General features: G+C 53.8%; 1 protein-coding gene and 2 pseudogenes across 1 annotated transcript; 2 read left to right on the top strand and 1 right to left on the bottom strand.

Moving 5' to 3' along the window:
* Positions 1-663: 663 nt before the first annotated feature.
* LOC114909495 (autophagy-related protein 16-1-like) lies at positions 664-6,726 on the top strand (annotated as a pseudogene).
* A 1,677-nt stretch (positions 6,727-8,403) lies between these two features.
* On the top strand, positions 8,404-12,018 carry LOC114909496 (S-arrestin-like; annotated as a pseudogene).
* A 669-nt stretch (positions 12,019-12,687) lies between these two features.
* On the bottom strand, positions 12,688-15,056 carry LOC108926818 (collagen alpha-1(VIII) chain-like). The gene is made up of 4 exons (XM_018739777.1): positions 14,621-15,056; positions 14,432-14,512; positions 13,748-13,828; positions 12,688-13,652 (listed from the first exon to the last, which is right to left on the bottom strand). Exons 1-4 carry the CDS (start codon positions 15,021-15,023, stop codon positions 12,715-12,717), a joined length of 1,503 nt encoding a protein of 500 aa, XP_018595293.1. The 5' UTR covers positions 15,024-15,056; the 3' UTR covers positions 12,688-12,714.
* Positions 15,057-15,879: the final 823 nt, after the last annotated feature.

Here is a 15,879-nt window from a genome sequence, read left to right on the forward strand (position 1 = left end):
GGCGTCGAAGGCCTTCGTGTGATGTGTTCGCTGGCACCAGCTTCTTCGCGCTGCTCCTTTTTCCTCTTCTCTCTTTTTCCGTGTAATTTCGGCCTCTTTCTCTTCACTCCTGATGAGCGTAATCAGAAGCCCATTCAGTTATTAGACATGAATCAGTCGTTTCAGCAGCTTTGTCACGTTTGTTCGTAATAAAATGGTATTGTTATAAATGCTGAGTGCTTCTGTGTTTATTCAATCAATGCCTGTTCGTGTAAAAGGTATTCGCAATGCGAACGTGTGTGAGCGAGTAAGACTGCACACGCTCACACACGAGCACCACACAGCAATGACTACAGTCAGTGTGGGATAAAAGGCTCATAAGGGAAAGTGAAAGTAAAACTTTTCACCTCTCTGTCCACCATTTGAGCTCAAAAACTCGGTCCATTAGACTTGGGTTCGCAAGTGAACTCATCAGTCAGTGTGATTTCTAAAATTATTATTATTATTATTATACTATTATTAGTAGACCTACTTTCGCAATGTTTGGCCGCGCGGTTTGCAACTCTGACGTCAAGGCGCACCCGCCGCCTCAGCGACATTATTAACGTGCGTCATCCGGGGGGGCGGGGCTTTAGGGCCCCCGGCAGGAACGGAGTGGGGCGGAGCAAGCGAGGATCACATGACGGCATTTCCGCACACCTGAGCAAAGGACCATCGACGTTTTTCATGAAACCCGCCAATGTGTGACTCGGACGTCGCGCGTGTGCACACGACTCTGTGCTGCAGCGCCCTCTGCTGCGACGGTCGCTTTCACTTCCTTTTTAGCACGTTTTGGCGCACTTGCCATCTGATTTTTGCGTTACCAGCAGTCAGCCTACCCAATAAAAGCGTAAAACTCAAACGTGCAGAGGTGTTTCAGCTCAAAGGTTTTACAGTCACATCCAGGCGACCTTAAAACCGCCAAAAATAAAGAAAGCGATAAACATTTACAGCCCGCTGAGCCACGACATGAGGAGCGACTGCTCAGCCTGCCGTTCCGCAGAGCGACCAGTAGGGGACCGCCTCGAGTGGAGCCAGTAGAGCCAAAATGGCGGACGGTTCGGGAGGATCATGGTGGAAGTAAACAGATCGGCGCACATCGGGAGTTTCTCCTCTCTTTCGCGCGCAAAAGGACAGCAGCTCTCGTGCTCGCAGGCAGCTCGTGCCCTGGGCGGTGAGGATTCGCGTCCGGCTCGGCTCGGCCCGGTCCGGGTCTCAGAAGGGAACTGATGCGGAAGCTCGCTAGTACTAGCCTGTTAGCTTTAGGCTAAAGTTTAGCTTGTTAGCCTCACACAGCTCGTTCGCAGCGCTACGAGTACGATACACAAAACGTTTCATTCCACTTTAGTCTTAGTCTGAGTGGATTAATTTTCGAAATCGGTCAGTCGAAGTTGCTCCGTTGTTGAGCAGTCTATGTTTGTGTCTTTTATTAATTAATTTTATTCCGTAGAAACGCTCCGTCACCGTGGCGTGGCTAAGTAAGTGTGTGTGTGTGTGTGTGTGTGTGTGTGTGTGTGTGTGGGCGGGCGGGCGGGCGGCACACTTAGTTTTAAACTCCGAAACTGACATGATGATGCGGGATGAGGAAAACAGGTTAAACTTTAAGTGTAAATGTTGGACTGTGTGTTCTGGTTTTAGCAGTGGAGCATGACTGGTCACCGAGCTGTGTGTGCGCGCGCGCGCTCGCTCAAATAACTGTGTGTTTGGTGTGTGACACATTGCCGTCCACCTGTACCGTGTTTCCCCTGCAGGAGGTGGCGGTGGCGGTGATGTCGGGTTCCGGCAGCAGAGCAGAATGTCTGTGGAAGCGACACATTGCCGAGCAGCTAAAGCTGAGGGACCGTCTGCAAAGACAGGCCTTCGAGGAGATCATACAGCAGTGTACGAGAACGCGGCCTACTGCTTATCCCACCGCTGACACCATCGTCCACACCAGCAACACATTAGTCACCGTTACTGCCATGTCACCCTCGTGGTCTTCGAGGAGCTCGTACAGCACTGTACAAGAACGTGGCCAAGTATCTCAACCATTTAGCCTTTGTAGTCCAGCTCTTATGTATGTGCAGTGTACCTGTACACCTTGAAGGAAACTGATGGGAAAAGTGTGTGTGCATGCGTGCGTGTATTGGACGTGATCGGAATGTGTTCTTCCTGCAGATAATCGCCTGCTGGAAAAGTCTGATCTACAGGCTTGTTCTTTCAGAGAGACTCCAGACCAGACAAGTTTGACCTCAGAGCGGCAGGATCTCAGGTTTGAGGGTGATCATCTCGTCCTGGTGGTGTGTGTTCAGCTGCGATGTGTGTTGGCTCTTCCGTGTCAGCAAGCTCTCAACTGTGTCACGCAGCCTGGGGTCGACGCAGGTCGCAGCGATGCTCTGCTCCAGGAGATGGCCCAGATCCGCATCCGGCACCAGGAGGAGCTCACGAGCTGCACAAGAGACGGGCGAGGTGTGTTCCTCCACCAGGCGCCTCCTCCCATGCCACACACGCACTGCAGGACGCCTACGACGGGAGCAACTCATTGCTGGATAAAAAACTGTGCACAGGAGTCGACGGCTGACACATAAACCCTGCTGTGCAGGAAAGCTGTGGCCGCCTGCTGAGCTTGTTTAGGGCTTCAGGTGTCTTTGTTAGCTGTGTCGTCCTTTAGGAACCACAGCGGGTGATCCACTTGGGGTGGACAGTACAACCACCGTAGAATCACACTGAGGGCTCCACTTATTCAGTTAATTTATTCAGCAGACGCTTTTTCCAAAGCAACTTCCGGTGAACTCTATGTAGCGTTATCAGCCCAGATTCCTTATTTACCAGGGTGACTTACGCTGCTAGATACACTACTTACCAATATGGAGTCACTCATCTGTACATTAGTGGAACACACGCACTCTCTCTGTGTCACTCAAACACTATGGGTTAACCTGAACAGCATGTCTTTGGACTGTGGGAGGAAACCAGGGCACCCAGAGGACCACATCAAACCCACGTCCTCTCGCACCACCCACCCTGTGAGACAGCAGCACTACTTGCCGTGTCACCGTACCGCCCGTAGGGCTTCCGTGAGCACTTGTTTCGATTGTAGAAAACGACATAACATTTGTGAAAACCATTCAGTTATAACCTTTATGTTTCTTTTTGTTGTGTTGTAACATTAGCCTGATGTCCACAATGGATGTATATAGTATATATGTTTGATGAGCCCATCATATGTCAGAAATTATACAGAGGGTAACTGCTACACGCTGTTTGTCCTTGGGTGCGCAACACTGTAGACAATCCAACTCCACAGATACATCCCTAAAGGTGGAGAGGGACCACTTTGTAGCTTACAGAAAGTATAAACATGTTTCATGTCATGTTTCATCATAATTATCACAGGAATTCTTGGAAGAAAGATATATGCCACTAAGTGACAGAGCAAGTTATTCTTTAAGGTTAGTTAAGGTTAATGTCTGAAAACTGGGGAATTCAGGGTGTGGTTAGACAGCACAGCACTGTGTGTGTGTTTTTCAGTCGTTTGTCATCTCCTGCTGCCGGTGTGTCACATTCACTGTGCAATAATATGCAAACAACATGCCAACGCCGTGTGTCCAGCTGCGCAGGCCAGGGCTCTCACCGGTGTGGCTCTCTCCCCACAGCTCGCCCAGAACGTGGATCCAGCTCAACAACCAGCTGCAGCAGAAGGACAAGGAGATCCAGAGCAACGAGGCCAGTGGGTTGGCCCGTGGCACATGTCTGTGCACACGGCTACCCTTGTCTCTGGGTGTGTCTGTGTGCGTGTGTCCATGTCAAAGTGGTCTCTCTGCTGCCACTTGTGCCAGGATGCAGGAGTACCAGCAGAGGATCGCAGAGCTTGAGGGCGAGTGTCGAGAGCTGCGCAGCTCCCTGCAGGACCTGGAGCGAGCCAATCAGACACTGAAGGACGAGTACGATGCCCTGCAGATCACATTCAGCAGCGCCCTGGAGGAGAAGCTGCGGCGCACTGACCGAAGACACCAGGAGCTTGTCTCCCGCTGGATGGCGGAGAAGGCGCAGGAGGCGAACCGCCTCAACGCAGAGAACGAGAAAGACTGCAGGCAGGACACACATGCACACACACAACATTCAGTAACAATAATAGCCATAGTTACAGAATTTCATGTGTTTGTCCAGTTTTAAAACTGATTCTGTGTTAGTTTGGGGACTGACAGGCCATCTGTGATGTCAATGCTGTTACAGACGCAGGCAAGCCAAACTGCAAAAAGAGCTTGCAGATGCAGCCAAGGAACCCCTGCCGCTCGATCCGTAAGTCTGTGCATGCATGTGTGTGTGTATGTGTGTGAATGAGAACATGCACTGTAGCCTCAGATTCGCCCACAGGGACGACGACATCGAGGTTCTCCCGGAGGAAGCGCCCGAGACCCCTGCTGAGAGCTCCCCTGGCCGAATGGTCAGCCGCACCCCCAGGTGGGCTATTGAGCGGGGATCTTTTGGCCCAGTGGACACAGCTGTTGTGGGAGGAGGAATGATGATCAATCAGTCTTTTGCTCTGTCCATCCCCAGCAAGCGTGCATACACAGCCCCCCCTGCAGGACTGCTGGACTCCATTTCCAGTATCTTTGGGTAAGCATCCACACTGTCCACCTGCGTGCGCCTGCGTGCGTCTGTGTGTGTGGGTTCATGACAGTGTCGAATCTCAGTAGGCGCCGCTCTGTTAACAGCTCCCCTGACAGCACAGAGACAAACACTGGTGTCCTGTGTTGAGGTGCGTGTTCCATCCACGGCTCTGCACGTCTTTGTAAGTATCTCAGCCTCTTCTCTCTCTCTCTCTCTCTCATCCTCTCACTCTCTCTCTCTCAGTCCTCTCTCATCTCTCTCTCTCTCTCTCTCTCACACACACACACGCTGAGATCCACATTGGTTCCTGGCTTGCTACCTTGTGTGTGACTGTGTTTCAGGATGCCCACGACGGTGAGGTGAATGCAGTTCGCTTCAGTCCAGGTTCTCGCTCCTAGCGACAGGTGGCATGGATCGCAGAGTGAAGCTCTGGGAGGTGGTCTCAGGTCAGTGCATGTGTGTTGTTGTGGGGGGGCGATCAGGAGTGTAACCACTTTGGATGAGGTCTCACATGACCACTCCCCCATCCCTCCATGCAGGGCGCTGTGAACTCAGGGGGCGCTAACAGGCAGCAACGCTGGGATTACCAGCATTGAGTTTGACAGTGCAGTGAGTACCTCCATTTGTGCACGTGCGTGTGTTAGTGTACTTAGTGAGTGTTTGGTCTCTCTGCAACATGTCTCTGTCCCCATGGCTCCTACTTACTCGCTGCCTCTAATGACTTTTGCCAGCAGGATCTGGACTGTGGGATGATTATCGTCTGCTGGGTAGGTGTGTGTGTGTGTGTCTGTTGTCTGTGTGTCTTTGTCTGTGTATGCGTGCCCTGATCGCACTCCTCTCGCCTCCAGCACACGCTCACCGAGGGTCACAGCGGGAAGGTGCTCTCTGCTCGCTTCCTGCTGGACAACGCGCGCATTGTGTCCCGGGAGGCTATGACCGCACTCTTAAGCTGTGGGACCTGCGCAGGTAAAGTCTGTAAGAACTCTCTTCCTGTCCTTGAGGATTCGTTTCTTTTTATAGCCCTGTGTATGTCGTGGCACGTATATTTGAGTTGTGGTTCAATATAAGTTTTTTTTTTTTTTTTTTTTTTTGTAGCACACAGCCTAGTAATAATTATAGTATTGATCTGCTCATTTATTGGTCTATTGTGTCTACCTGAGGGACTCACTATTCAGTAACTAGTATAGCGGTGACAGTTGTGATAAAGATGCACGATTCGCTCTCTCTTCACCATTTCCTGCACTTGTCCCTCACAGGTATGAAGACGGTGTTTGCAGGATCCAGCTGTAATGATATTGTATGCACTGAGCAATGTTGTCATGAGTGGCCACTTTGATAAGAAAGTACGATTTTGGGACATCAGGTGAGCTGGGATGCGACCTGCACCTGTGCGATAATCAAATGTTGCAATAGTGGTTTTGATTGGCTGTGTGCTTCGGGTTTTGTCTGGCTCTCTGTGCGTCGGATTCTGGTCTGCTGTTAGGTCGGAGAGCATCGTTCGGGAGTTAGAGCTGCTGGGCCGCGTCACATCGCTTGACCTGAACCACGACCGAACAGACTGCTCACCTGTTCCCGTGACGACATAGTGAAGATCATTGATCTGCGTAGCAACGCTAATGCGCCAGAACCTTCAGGTGAGCTCACTGAGGTCACAGGGTCAGAGTTCATTCTGCTGACAGATACTCAGTTTCCTTTCTCTTTCACTCTAGTGCACAGGGGTTCAAGTGTGGCTCAGACTGGAACAAGGGTGACCTTCAGGTGAGATGTGTGTGTGTGTGTGTGTGTGTGGGTGGGTGCACCGTTGAGGTGGATGAGTGTGAAACAGCCGTTTCCCCTCAGTCCTGACGGCGGGTATGTGGCGGCGGGATCAGCAGACGGGACCTTGTACGTGTGGAACCGTGCTGAGCGGGAAGGTGGAGCGAACCCTGGACAAACCCACAGGTACCCGTTGCTGCTGCCCCCCTTGCTCCTGCCTTGGTCTTCTCTTTGCTGCTCCCTGTTGACTCTCCTTTGTCCTGCAGCTCTGCTATCAACGCAGTGTCCTGGTCACCATCAGGGAGCCACGTGGTCAGTGTGGAGAAGGGCAGCAAGGTGGTACTCTGGTCTGACATGTGATCGCCTGCTGCTTCCTCATTGGTCAGCCCAAGATGGATGGCGGAACGGTCTGATGGACGGACCGCCCTCTCGTGCTGGAGAGACACTGTGGAGACTTCCCCTTCTGGGGGACTGTGGCTGTGACCTCTGCTGCTTACAGCCATCTACGTGCACTTAATGTTCACTTTGTCCATATATCACTATAAACACAGATACTGTCTCACCGTGCTGAACGAGTTCCTAATGAGTGTGTGTGTGTTGCATGCGTGGTGGGGAGCCGGTCAGTCGGCCTGCGTCCCCCTCTCTGGAAGACGGGGGTTTGAGTGCGCTGCCCTGAAGCATCATCCTACCAGGCTTGTCACGGTGGTGCGGAGGCAAGTGTGGTGGTGGGCGGAGCTGCAGGCGCTCTCAGTGCTTGCAACGCACACCTTCACCGCAGCTGAGTCCCAGAAGCCTCGAGGACCGCTGTGTCACACGTCTGTGTGAAGCGCAGGGTGTCCCTTGGATTGAGGCGTGTTTGCACAGCACTTGTTGGGGTAACTTCCGACTCTGGGGGTGCCGTTGAGCCAGAGGAACTCTGAGCTTATTTAACTGTAAATATTGATATTATAATAATAAAGGCAGATCTCCTGCAGAAGTGTCATGTCTGGGTCATGCGTGTCCTTGTTCCTGATTCCCTGAATGCCAGATGGAGTAAATACCAGTGAACCAACAAGCTGCTTAAACTGGAAGTTACACCATTTAGTTTAAAACCCATTAGGTTAGTGCCAAACATAATGTATCTGACTCTTTGCTCCACTCGCAGTAAGTTGCACTACTTTATCCATTTATTCAGTGGGGTCATTTTGTCATAAAGATGACATTTTGCTCATAGCCTCTGTGTAATGTGCATTTTCTAGAACTTCTCAAGTAGCGTTTACCCTCCCAGCCAATAGGTGTCAGTAAAGGGCACCCATACGGAACAGGTGCACGGAACTCCTTTGTTCAGCTCACAGCCACAGTGTTTACAGCTCCTGTCTGCTGTTCCAGGGTGTCGGTGGTCAATGATGAGATGAGGAACGTTGCGCATATTTGGGGTTGAATCGGTCACCACTTAGCACTGAAAAAGAGTTGTGCAGCTCGAGGCTAATGGAAAAAAAAGTCCGATTGGGGTTTTTTCCGCTTGCTTTCATCATTTGTCACGTTTTTGCCCGCTTCTGCCCCTCCGTGCTTCTTGGGTGGGATGTTTGTCCAGCACCGAGTGTGGCACTGAGATTTGCTCCGATGAAGGTCATCCCTAAGAGCTCTGTCTGCTGACACAGACAGCGCAGGATTAGCGTTCAGGGTCAGTCCCCCTGACTGGCAACCTTCGCTGACCCCATCCCCCACTGTGTACCCTGCAGCCTCCACACTCACTGACCCAGCAGAGGAAGGGTGCCCCCTGCTGCTCCTTGACCATTCCTGACCTCTAGGAAATGACAGTGCTGCAAATCCACAGCACTGCTGAGCAAGGGGAATGAGCCTAATACGCAGAGTCGGATGTGTGTTGTGTGTCCTGTGGGGAGCTCACCTGTCCTCACACCATTGGCTGGATCACAGCGAGGCTGCACAGGTACCCGTGGCCGATTGGATGCACTACAACGAGAGGTAAAATGTACAAATAGCCTGTTGTGTCGCCAGCTCTCACTGCAGACGGGCTCGGCGACCTCCCGACCTCGCTCTTCGAAGGTTGGTGCGTGCGTGCGCGCGCTGGAGGGCAGATTCAATTGAAGGTGTGTCTTTCAGGACTTTTAATTCTCAGACGTCAATCATGAGCACAAAACAGGTTGTGTTCAAGAAGTTGTCCCGGGACAAGTCGGTAAGTGGCGCCTGTGTGCGTGTGTGGTGTGTGTGTGTGCATGCACATCCCTGCCAGCCAACCATCCCCCCCATCCAACTCCCCATGTGTGAAGCCCTCCGAATTCAGGAGGTGGTATAGTTGACAGTACCAGTACTCAGGTGCTGGCAGATGTACGTATGGTAACCTAGTGAACCATGAAGAGGGTTAAGAAACGGTGATTGTCTGCTCAGTGCAGCATGTAAACGGCGCAATAGCTGCTTTTCTTCATGGTGGTGGTGATGTGTCGGGCCATCAGGACATCTGAGCCTCCTGACACCTCAGCGCCACCTGTCCCATCATCAGTCAGGGATGCACACCGGTGTCCTCTCTGCCCTAGGTTGGCATCTACATGGGGAAGAGGGACTTTGTGGACCACTGTGACTTCGTGGAACCGGTTGGTGAGTCTGTTCACACGGAGGATGGATGTGGGAAAAGTACTTTTTCACGAAGGAATCCCACACTCTCGTTCTCGCGGAGGAATCGCGTGTTTGCATGGACAGATGGGACAATGTTCTCGTGGAGAAATGTTGACATGCGTTTCTAAGGTGCGTCTCTGGAACTTGCACAGATGGCGTTGTGATTGTGGACCCCAAGCTCCTCCAAGGAAAGAAAGGTAGGGAAGGACACGCCTGGGGAAACGCACACATCGTCACCCTTTCTCGTGTGGAAACGTTTCTAGTTTAATCCGTGACTATGTTTGCTGCGTATAAAAGAAAGAACGTGGAGCAGCGGCTCTTTCGGCACGGCGTCGCCTATGGCCTTGCTTCGGCTTCCTTCCCGCAGCGTTCGTCGTGTTGTGCTGCACGTTCCGCTACGGCCGCGACGACGACGACAACGTCCTGGCATCAAGTTCTGCAGGGAGCTGCACCGGAGCAGCCAGCAGGTGTTTCCGCCGCTCCTGGACCGCGAGCGCAACGTCCACACCGGGCTGCAGGAGAAGCTGCTGCACAAGCTGGGCTGCAACGCTTACCCCTTCTTCTTCGAGGTGGGGATGGGGCCACTGGGGGGCTTGGCTCTGGTGTGTGGCACATGTAAACTTGTGTGTTCTGTACCCCACCCATCAGTTCCCGGACAACCTGCCCTGCTCCGTGCAACCGGCTCCTACGGACGTTGGCAAGGTGGGGGGGGGGGGGGGGGTGAGTGGGGGGCGGTGGGGGGGGGCGAGCGAACTGTATCGGGGTTCTCAAGGCAACCGCCGTGTTCATGTCCCTCCAGAAATGCGCCGTGGAGTTCGAAGTGAAGGCTTTCTGCGCCAAGGGCCATGACGACAAGGTGCAGAAGAGGTGAGTGCCGCTGGCAGTGGGGGGACGGGACAGGACTCCCTGCCTCCGTGGACTCGCTCACCGCAGCCTCTCGCCTCCCATCCACGCGTGTGCAGGAGCTCCGTGAGCCTGGCCATCCGCAAAGTCCAGTACGCCCCGGAGCGCGGGGGAGCGCCCCCCTCGGTTGAGCTGAGCCGCGAGTTCGGCGCCTCCGAGAAGGCGCTGCACGTGGAGGCGTGCTTGGAGAAGCAGGGCGTGTCCTCGTGAAGGCGTGCGTGCCTTGCTCCCGTGTTCCCGGCGCGCTGTGACCTCTGGCCTCTTCCGCAGACCTACTATCACGGCGAGCCCATCGGTGTCCACGTGAACATCAGCAATGGCTCCAGCAAGACGGTGAAGAACATCATCGTGATGGGTGAGCTGTCGGGGAGGGAGGCGTGCGTGTGACACGAGGGTGTACAGCAGGCATGTACTGCGCTGACACCCCCCGTGTCCATGACCTTACAGTGGAGCAGGTGGCCAACGTGGTGCTCTACTCCAATGACAGCTACGCCGAGACCGTTGCCACGGTGGAGACGCCGTGAGTCCTGCTGAGCCGAGGGCTTCTCGCACGCGCACACACACTCGCGGTGGTCACAGCTGACGATGTCCGTGTTTTTACCACACTGCACTCCGTACACTGTCCACATGGCATAATGATAAGACCTTTTGGCCAAGCGAGGAATCGGCGCTGCTCAGACATGTTGAACACAGAAAAACACACGCTGCTCGTGTGGCACAGAGTAACGGCGCAGTGAGAAAGTTAAACGGAGACCGTACACAGAACGAACACCGTACGCGCAGTGCCTCTGCTGCGTTTCCACGGAGACGCTCCCAGTGTCGCCACTCTCGCTCTGCCCAGGGACACGGTGGAGTCGGGTGCGAGCCTGCAGGCCACGTACACCATCCTGCCTCTACTGGCTAACAACCGCAAGCAGCGCGGCATCGCCCTGGACGGCAAGCTGAAGCACGAGGACACGAACCTGGCCTCCTCGAGCATGTGAGCGCACCCTGGGATGTGTGTGTGTGTGTGTGTGTGTGTGTGTGTGTGTGTGTGTGTGTGTGTGTGTGTGTGTGTGTCCTGCCGGACGGACGCGCGGTGTGCGTTTCTCACAGAGTGAGCACGCTTACGTGTGTGTGTCTCTTCCGTAGCGTGAAAGACGGAGTTCTGCCGGAGGTCCTCGGAATCCTGGTATCCTACCGGCTGCTGGTGAAGCTCGTCGTCGGGGGGTCAGTCTAAGGCTGGGTGTGTGTGTGAGCGTGTGTGTTGTTCAAGATTATCACTGTTTAAAATGTGCGTGCGATTATAGGACTTTGAAAGTAACCACATTTCCATTCTTTTGTTTATAGGGTGTTTGGGACCAGGTAAGAAAGTTGTGTGTGCGTGCGCCGCCCACGCATTCCTACTTTGCTGTCAGACACATACCGTGTTGTGATATGTTCCCGCTGTTTGAGATGAAACTGCAGACTGACACCACCAAACTTTGTATGTGTGTGTGTGTGTGTGTTTCAGTGACATCCACGTGGAGCTACCTTTCTGGCTGATGCACCCAAAACCTGACTTAGGTAGAGTACCACGGAGTTTGTATCTCTGTCTGCCTGTCTGTCCCCATCTATGTGTTTCTGGGTGTCTGTCTGCTGGTTTAAATACTGCTCTCTCTCTCCCTGATGCCCCACCCATCCTGCACACACAGACAGGTGAGCTCTTTGAGCTGCTGCTCTTGGTCGCGGGGAGGGGGGGTCACATGTTTCTTTGTCTGTCTGAGCTCACCTCATGTGTGTGTGGTGTGTGCGTGCGTGTGCGTGTGTGCGTGTGTGCGTGTGCGCGCGCGCCTGCACCACTGCAGCAACCAGGATGAGGAGCTCGTCTTCCAGGACTTCAGACGCGGGGACTTGAAAGGGGTGGCAGACAATGCAGACGAGGGCAGCGCGTCCCCTGCAGAGCCCTGAGGAAACCGCACAGCAACAGCAGCGACGGTGGTGGTGGCCCCCCCGCCTAGTCACTTAGTATGGCATGAGCTGCTGCCTGGGCTCAATGGGGGTCAGTGGGGCTCACTATGCCCCTCCCTCCTTTTGCAGTCACTTTGTGTGTGAGGACAGGTGAGCGGGTGCAGAGAGCGCCACTTTGTCCCGCTTAGAAGAAGTTGATATGCAATAATTTAGCTGCAATAAAAAGCATATAGAATAATGCAAAGTAATGTCTGGGCCCATTTGTTCATCCTTTATTTTATATTGGCTCAAGAACACAGAGCAGAAGTCCAAAATAAAGTTAATTAACATAAGCTATATAAACTAAATAAAAACCAAGTGGATCCTGGAGGAAGACCCCAGGGGAGTGGTCAGGGAGCCCTTTATAGCATCACTGCCCCGTGGCGTCAGCCTCGGACAAATCTGTCACGTGCTAAACACGGAAGAGCATGTGTGCCAGGACTCCAACGACAGCACCTGTGTGCAGGAGCAGCCGTGTTTGGTTTGTGCCAGCGGACACACTCGGACAGGCCTCCCCTCCACGCTGCTCCGGATGTCATTCTTACTTATTCAATGCGATCGCTTTCCCGCGGCACAATGGAGGAGTGTCTCACCGAGTCTCCCTCATGGACCGCGCTCAGTCGGACAAAACAGACGGTCATGAGCGCAACTGTGAGCAGGACCGTGGGGGGGGGGGTTGCGGGGGGTGGAGCCACAGAGAGCGAGCAGGGGATGAATTCCATGGAAGACAGGAAGCGAGGGGGGGGACACTTTTATTCCACGACCATTTGGGCTACAGAGACAATGTCATGTGAGGGCACTGGCCACAGAGTGTAGCTAACTAGTCGGTGGGGGGGGGGCAGTAACCCCTGGCCTTATAGGCTTCTATGGGGGCGGGGAGGTCGTTCCAGGTTCAGGCACTGGGTTAGCTGTCGGTCCATGTGCCGCTTCAGGTCCATCCCAGCTGTAGTCTCCCTGCATGGGGGCGCTGAAGTCTCGGAACACTGGCAGCTCACAGGTGTCGGGGTAGAGCAGGTAGCCGCTGAAGGTGCTGCTGGTCTCGGCCGCTGTGAACATGCCATTGTAGAAGTCCTTGACCTGCAGCCACACCTGGTCCCTCGCCGCCAGGTGCAGCACCATGAGCTGCGAGACACCGACGTTGTCGCTGAGCGACGTGGACCTCGCCACGGGGCGGAAGTTGGCATACAGCCCCACTTTGAGGGGCCTCCCGAAGACGGCCAGGTTGTAGCTGAAGACATAGGTGCCGTTGACGGGAGCCTGGTAGACGCCCATATCTGGGTTGTAGTTGTTCTGCACGTTGTAGAGCACTCGCCTGAAGGCCACCGGTTGGTCTGCCATCGGGTAGTTGACATCCAGAGCAGCCGAGAAGGCCGACTGGATGGTGGGACTGCAGGGCCCTGGCAAACCCTCCTCACCTATGTCCCCCTTTTGCCCGTTGAGGCCCGGTGGCCCCTGGAAGCCCTGCTCCCCTTTGTCACCCGGACTTCCCGGTGCTCCTTTATCGCCCTTCTCCCCCTCGACTCCATCGCGGCAGTTACACATGCCCTCTGGCCCTTGGTCTCCCTTCGGCCCCTGTGGACCCGGCAACCCTGTAGGACCCATCAGTCCCATGTCGCCCTTCTGGCCCTGTGGTCCCATTAGCCCCTGTACCCCTTGCAAACCCCTGGGTCCCACAGGTCCCGGTGCACCCTGCTCCCCCCGCGGCCCCTCTATGGTCGAGCAGGTGTCGGGACATTCTCCAGGCTCCCCCGGGGGCCCTGCTTCTCCATGAGGTCCCATCATACCTTGGTCCCCCTTGTCTCCTGGAGAAGATGAGAAGCAGAGATGAGCAGGTGCTTCACGAGAGATGAGCGACAGAAAGTCGTCCCGCCTCCCAGCCACGGTTCAAGCGCACTACCTTTGAAGCCGCGATCTCCCTTCGGGCCAGGGAAGCCCTGAAGGCCCTCATCTCCCTTGTCTCCATCATCACCTTTCTGTCCTGTGGGGCACACGGCCATCGCACTGTCATCGCATGAGTCACTAATAGCACTGGAAAGGAGAATCCCCAAAACAGCACAACCTACATGCCCCCACCCCAGTACAGTATAGCAAGTTTATTTACAAATAAGAAAGTTGCAGACAAATAAAGGTTCCAGATGAGAAAAGCTAGTTTGTTTGCTTTCTAGCCTCGTGGATGATCATCACAGTAATAAAAATCGTTTCTCCTGTAGCGTCATGTGTGTCCTGAGCGATGATGCATGTAGTGATGACAGGCGTATGACTGACTGATGACCGACTGCTAGCATTGATTGACTGATGGCTGAATTATTTATAACTCAGTCTAACTGACCGATCGATGAATTGAACTGACTGAGTAATGACTCTGTATTTCTGAGTGGTTGATCGTTCCCTGTAAGTGATCGATGGGTGGACTGTATAAAGTACCGATTTTAGCATCTCGTTTAGGACGTCTGGCAAACTTGCGCCAACGTGTTTTGCGTTGAAATGTTAAATTTTTGTCCTCGACACAAAATGAACCGCGTATCGGAACACCGGAGTCATAGTGCGATGTGCTGTCGTGCCGTCGTCATCGAGCTCTTACCCTTCAGTCCCCTGGGGCCCATAAAGCCCGGGCGGCCCCTCAGCCCAGTGAATCCTCTCGTCCCTGGGCTCCCAGGGCGGCCTATGGGGAGCAAGCGGAGAACGGGACACGTCGGGGATTAGGACAGTTAGCACTGTTAGGACGGCTCGGCTCACTGTGCCGAGGAGGAGAAGCAGGAGAGTGCCCCACCTGGCAGCCCGCTGCTTCCTTTCTCGCCCTTGGCTCCCGGGGAGCCCTTGCAGTACCAACAGACGCAGGACCAGGGGATGACCGGGAGCTGCACGTCCGGGGCCTCCATCAGCATCTGGCATAAGGCTGGGTCTACATCTCCGGGCTGCACAGGGCCCATGTCCCCCATGTCCCCAAACAGGCGACTCGAGCGCGTCAAATTGCCGCCATTGGGGAAGCCGTCTTCAAGGCCGGTGGGAGGCATGATCATCGCCACGGAAACAGAGAGCAAAAGCAGCACTCCCAAGAGGGAATGCGGGGTCTTCGGCCCCTGCGGAGGAGCGGACGGACAGCAGTGAGCAGCACCGAGCAGCAGTCGCACCCCCATCGAGCTTAGCCTGAGCTCCGCTTCCACGGTTGCCATCTAAATGCTTTCTGATCATGTCAGACACCCAGATCTCCTAGTGTATCATCTTTTTAAAAGGGGATTTAAAAAAAAAACATGTTACAACCCATTGAATAGCAGTTTGTGGGGACAACACATTTCCATCTTCCCTCATTTTTGGTTTGCTCAGAGCTAATAAAATACTGAAATAAAAAGTCTTACTTCTTTATTGTCCCTGCTTGTTTGTTATACTGAGCCTGACCAGTGAATATGGGTCGTGTTGCAGAGCTGTGAGATCTGGCATGGGTTCGAATTCAGCTCACAGGTGTGTGGAGTTCGCATTTTCTCCCCGCATCCAAAAGGGAAGGATGTACAGAAGAAAGCAGTAGTAAACAACCTCCTTAGCATGAAAAGCAAGGCAGTAGCTGCCGTGAGTCCCATTGGCCCACTCTAACCAGTAAATAACCGGCTGTATTGTTTACCTTTTACTGACTTGGCCTGAAAGGAACGACTCTGAAATGGTCCGAGTCCTACGTATCTGGTCGATCTTACCAGGTTGTGTGGCAGGGCTCCCGCTAACCTCCTCAGCCTCTCTCCACTGGTGTTCCGCAGGGCTCGTTACTCGGCCCCCTACTCTTCTCCATGTACACCTCTTCCCTCACTCCTGCCATCGTCTCCCGCGGATTCTCCTACCTCTGCTCTGCTACATCGACAATTCCAGCTCCACTGTCTGCTAAATGAGTAACTGTCAATGTAAATGTTATTGATCGGGTCATAGTGTCAAAAGTGACTTTAGAGCGAACAAAAGCCACACACAGTTACATCTGTCTGTTGAGGAGCTGCTGTATTTGCAAAATCTGTCTTTTTCTAATGGTTTACTTGCTTTAAAGCATAT

The sequence above is a fragment of the Scleropages formosus genome, chromosome 25, assembly GCF_900964775.1.
Source record: "Scleropages formosus chromosome 25, fSclFor1.1, whole genome shotgun sequence".
NCBI classification, from domain to species: domain Eukaryota; kingdom Metazoa; phylum Chordata; class Actinopteri; order Osteoglossiformes; family Osteoglossidae; genus Scleropages; species Scleropages formosus.

Bases quoted from the DNA above. Each gene is read 5' to 3' on its own strand.
- LOC108926818 (XM_018739777.1), bottom strand. From the start codon at position 15,023: ATGGCAACCGTGGAAGCGGAGCTCAGGCTAAGCTCGATGGGGGTGCGA. The intron at 13,829-14,431 runs GTAAGAGCTCGA...TGTGCCCCACAG, and splicing joins GGGCCCCAGGGGACTGAAGG to GACAGAAAGGTGATGATGGA. The intron at 13,653-13,747 runs GTAGTGCGCTTG...CATCTTCTCCAG, and splicing joins GGGAGATCGCGGCTTCAAAG to GAGACAAGGGGGACCAAGGT.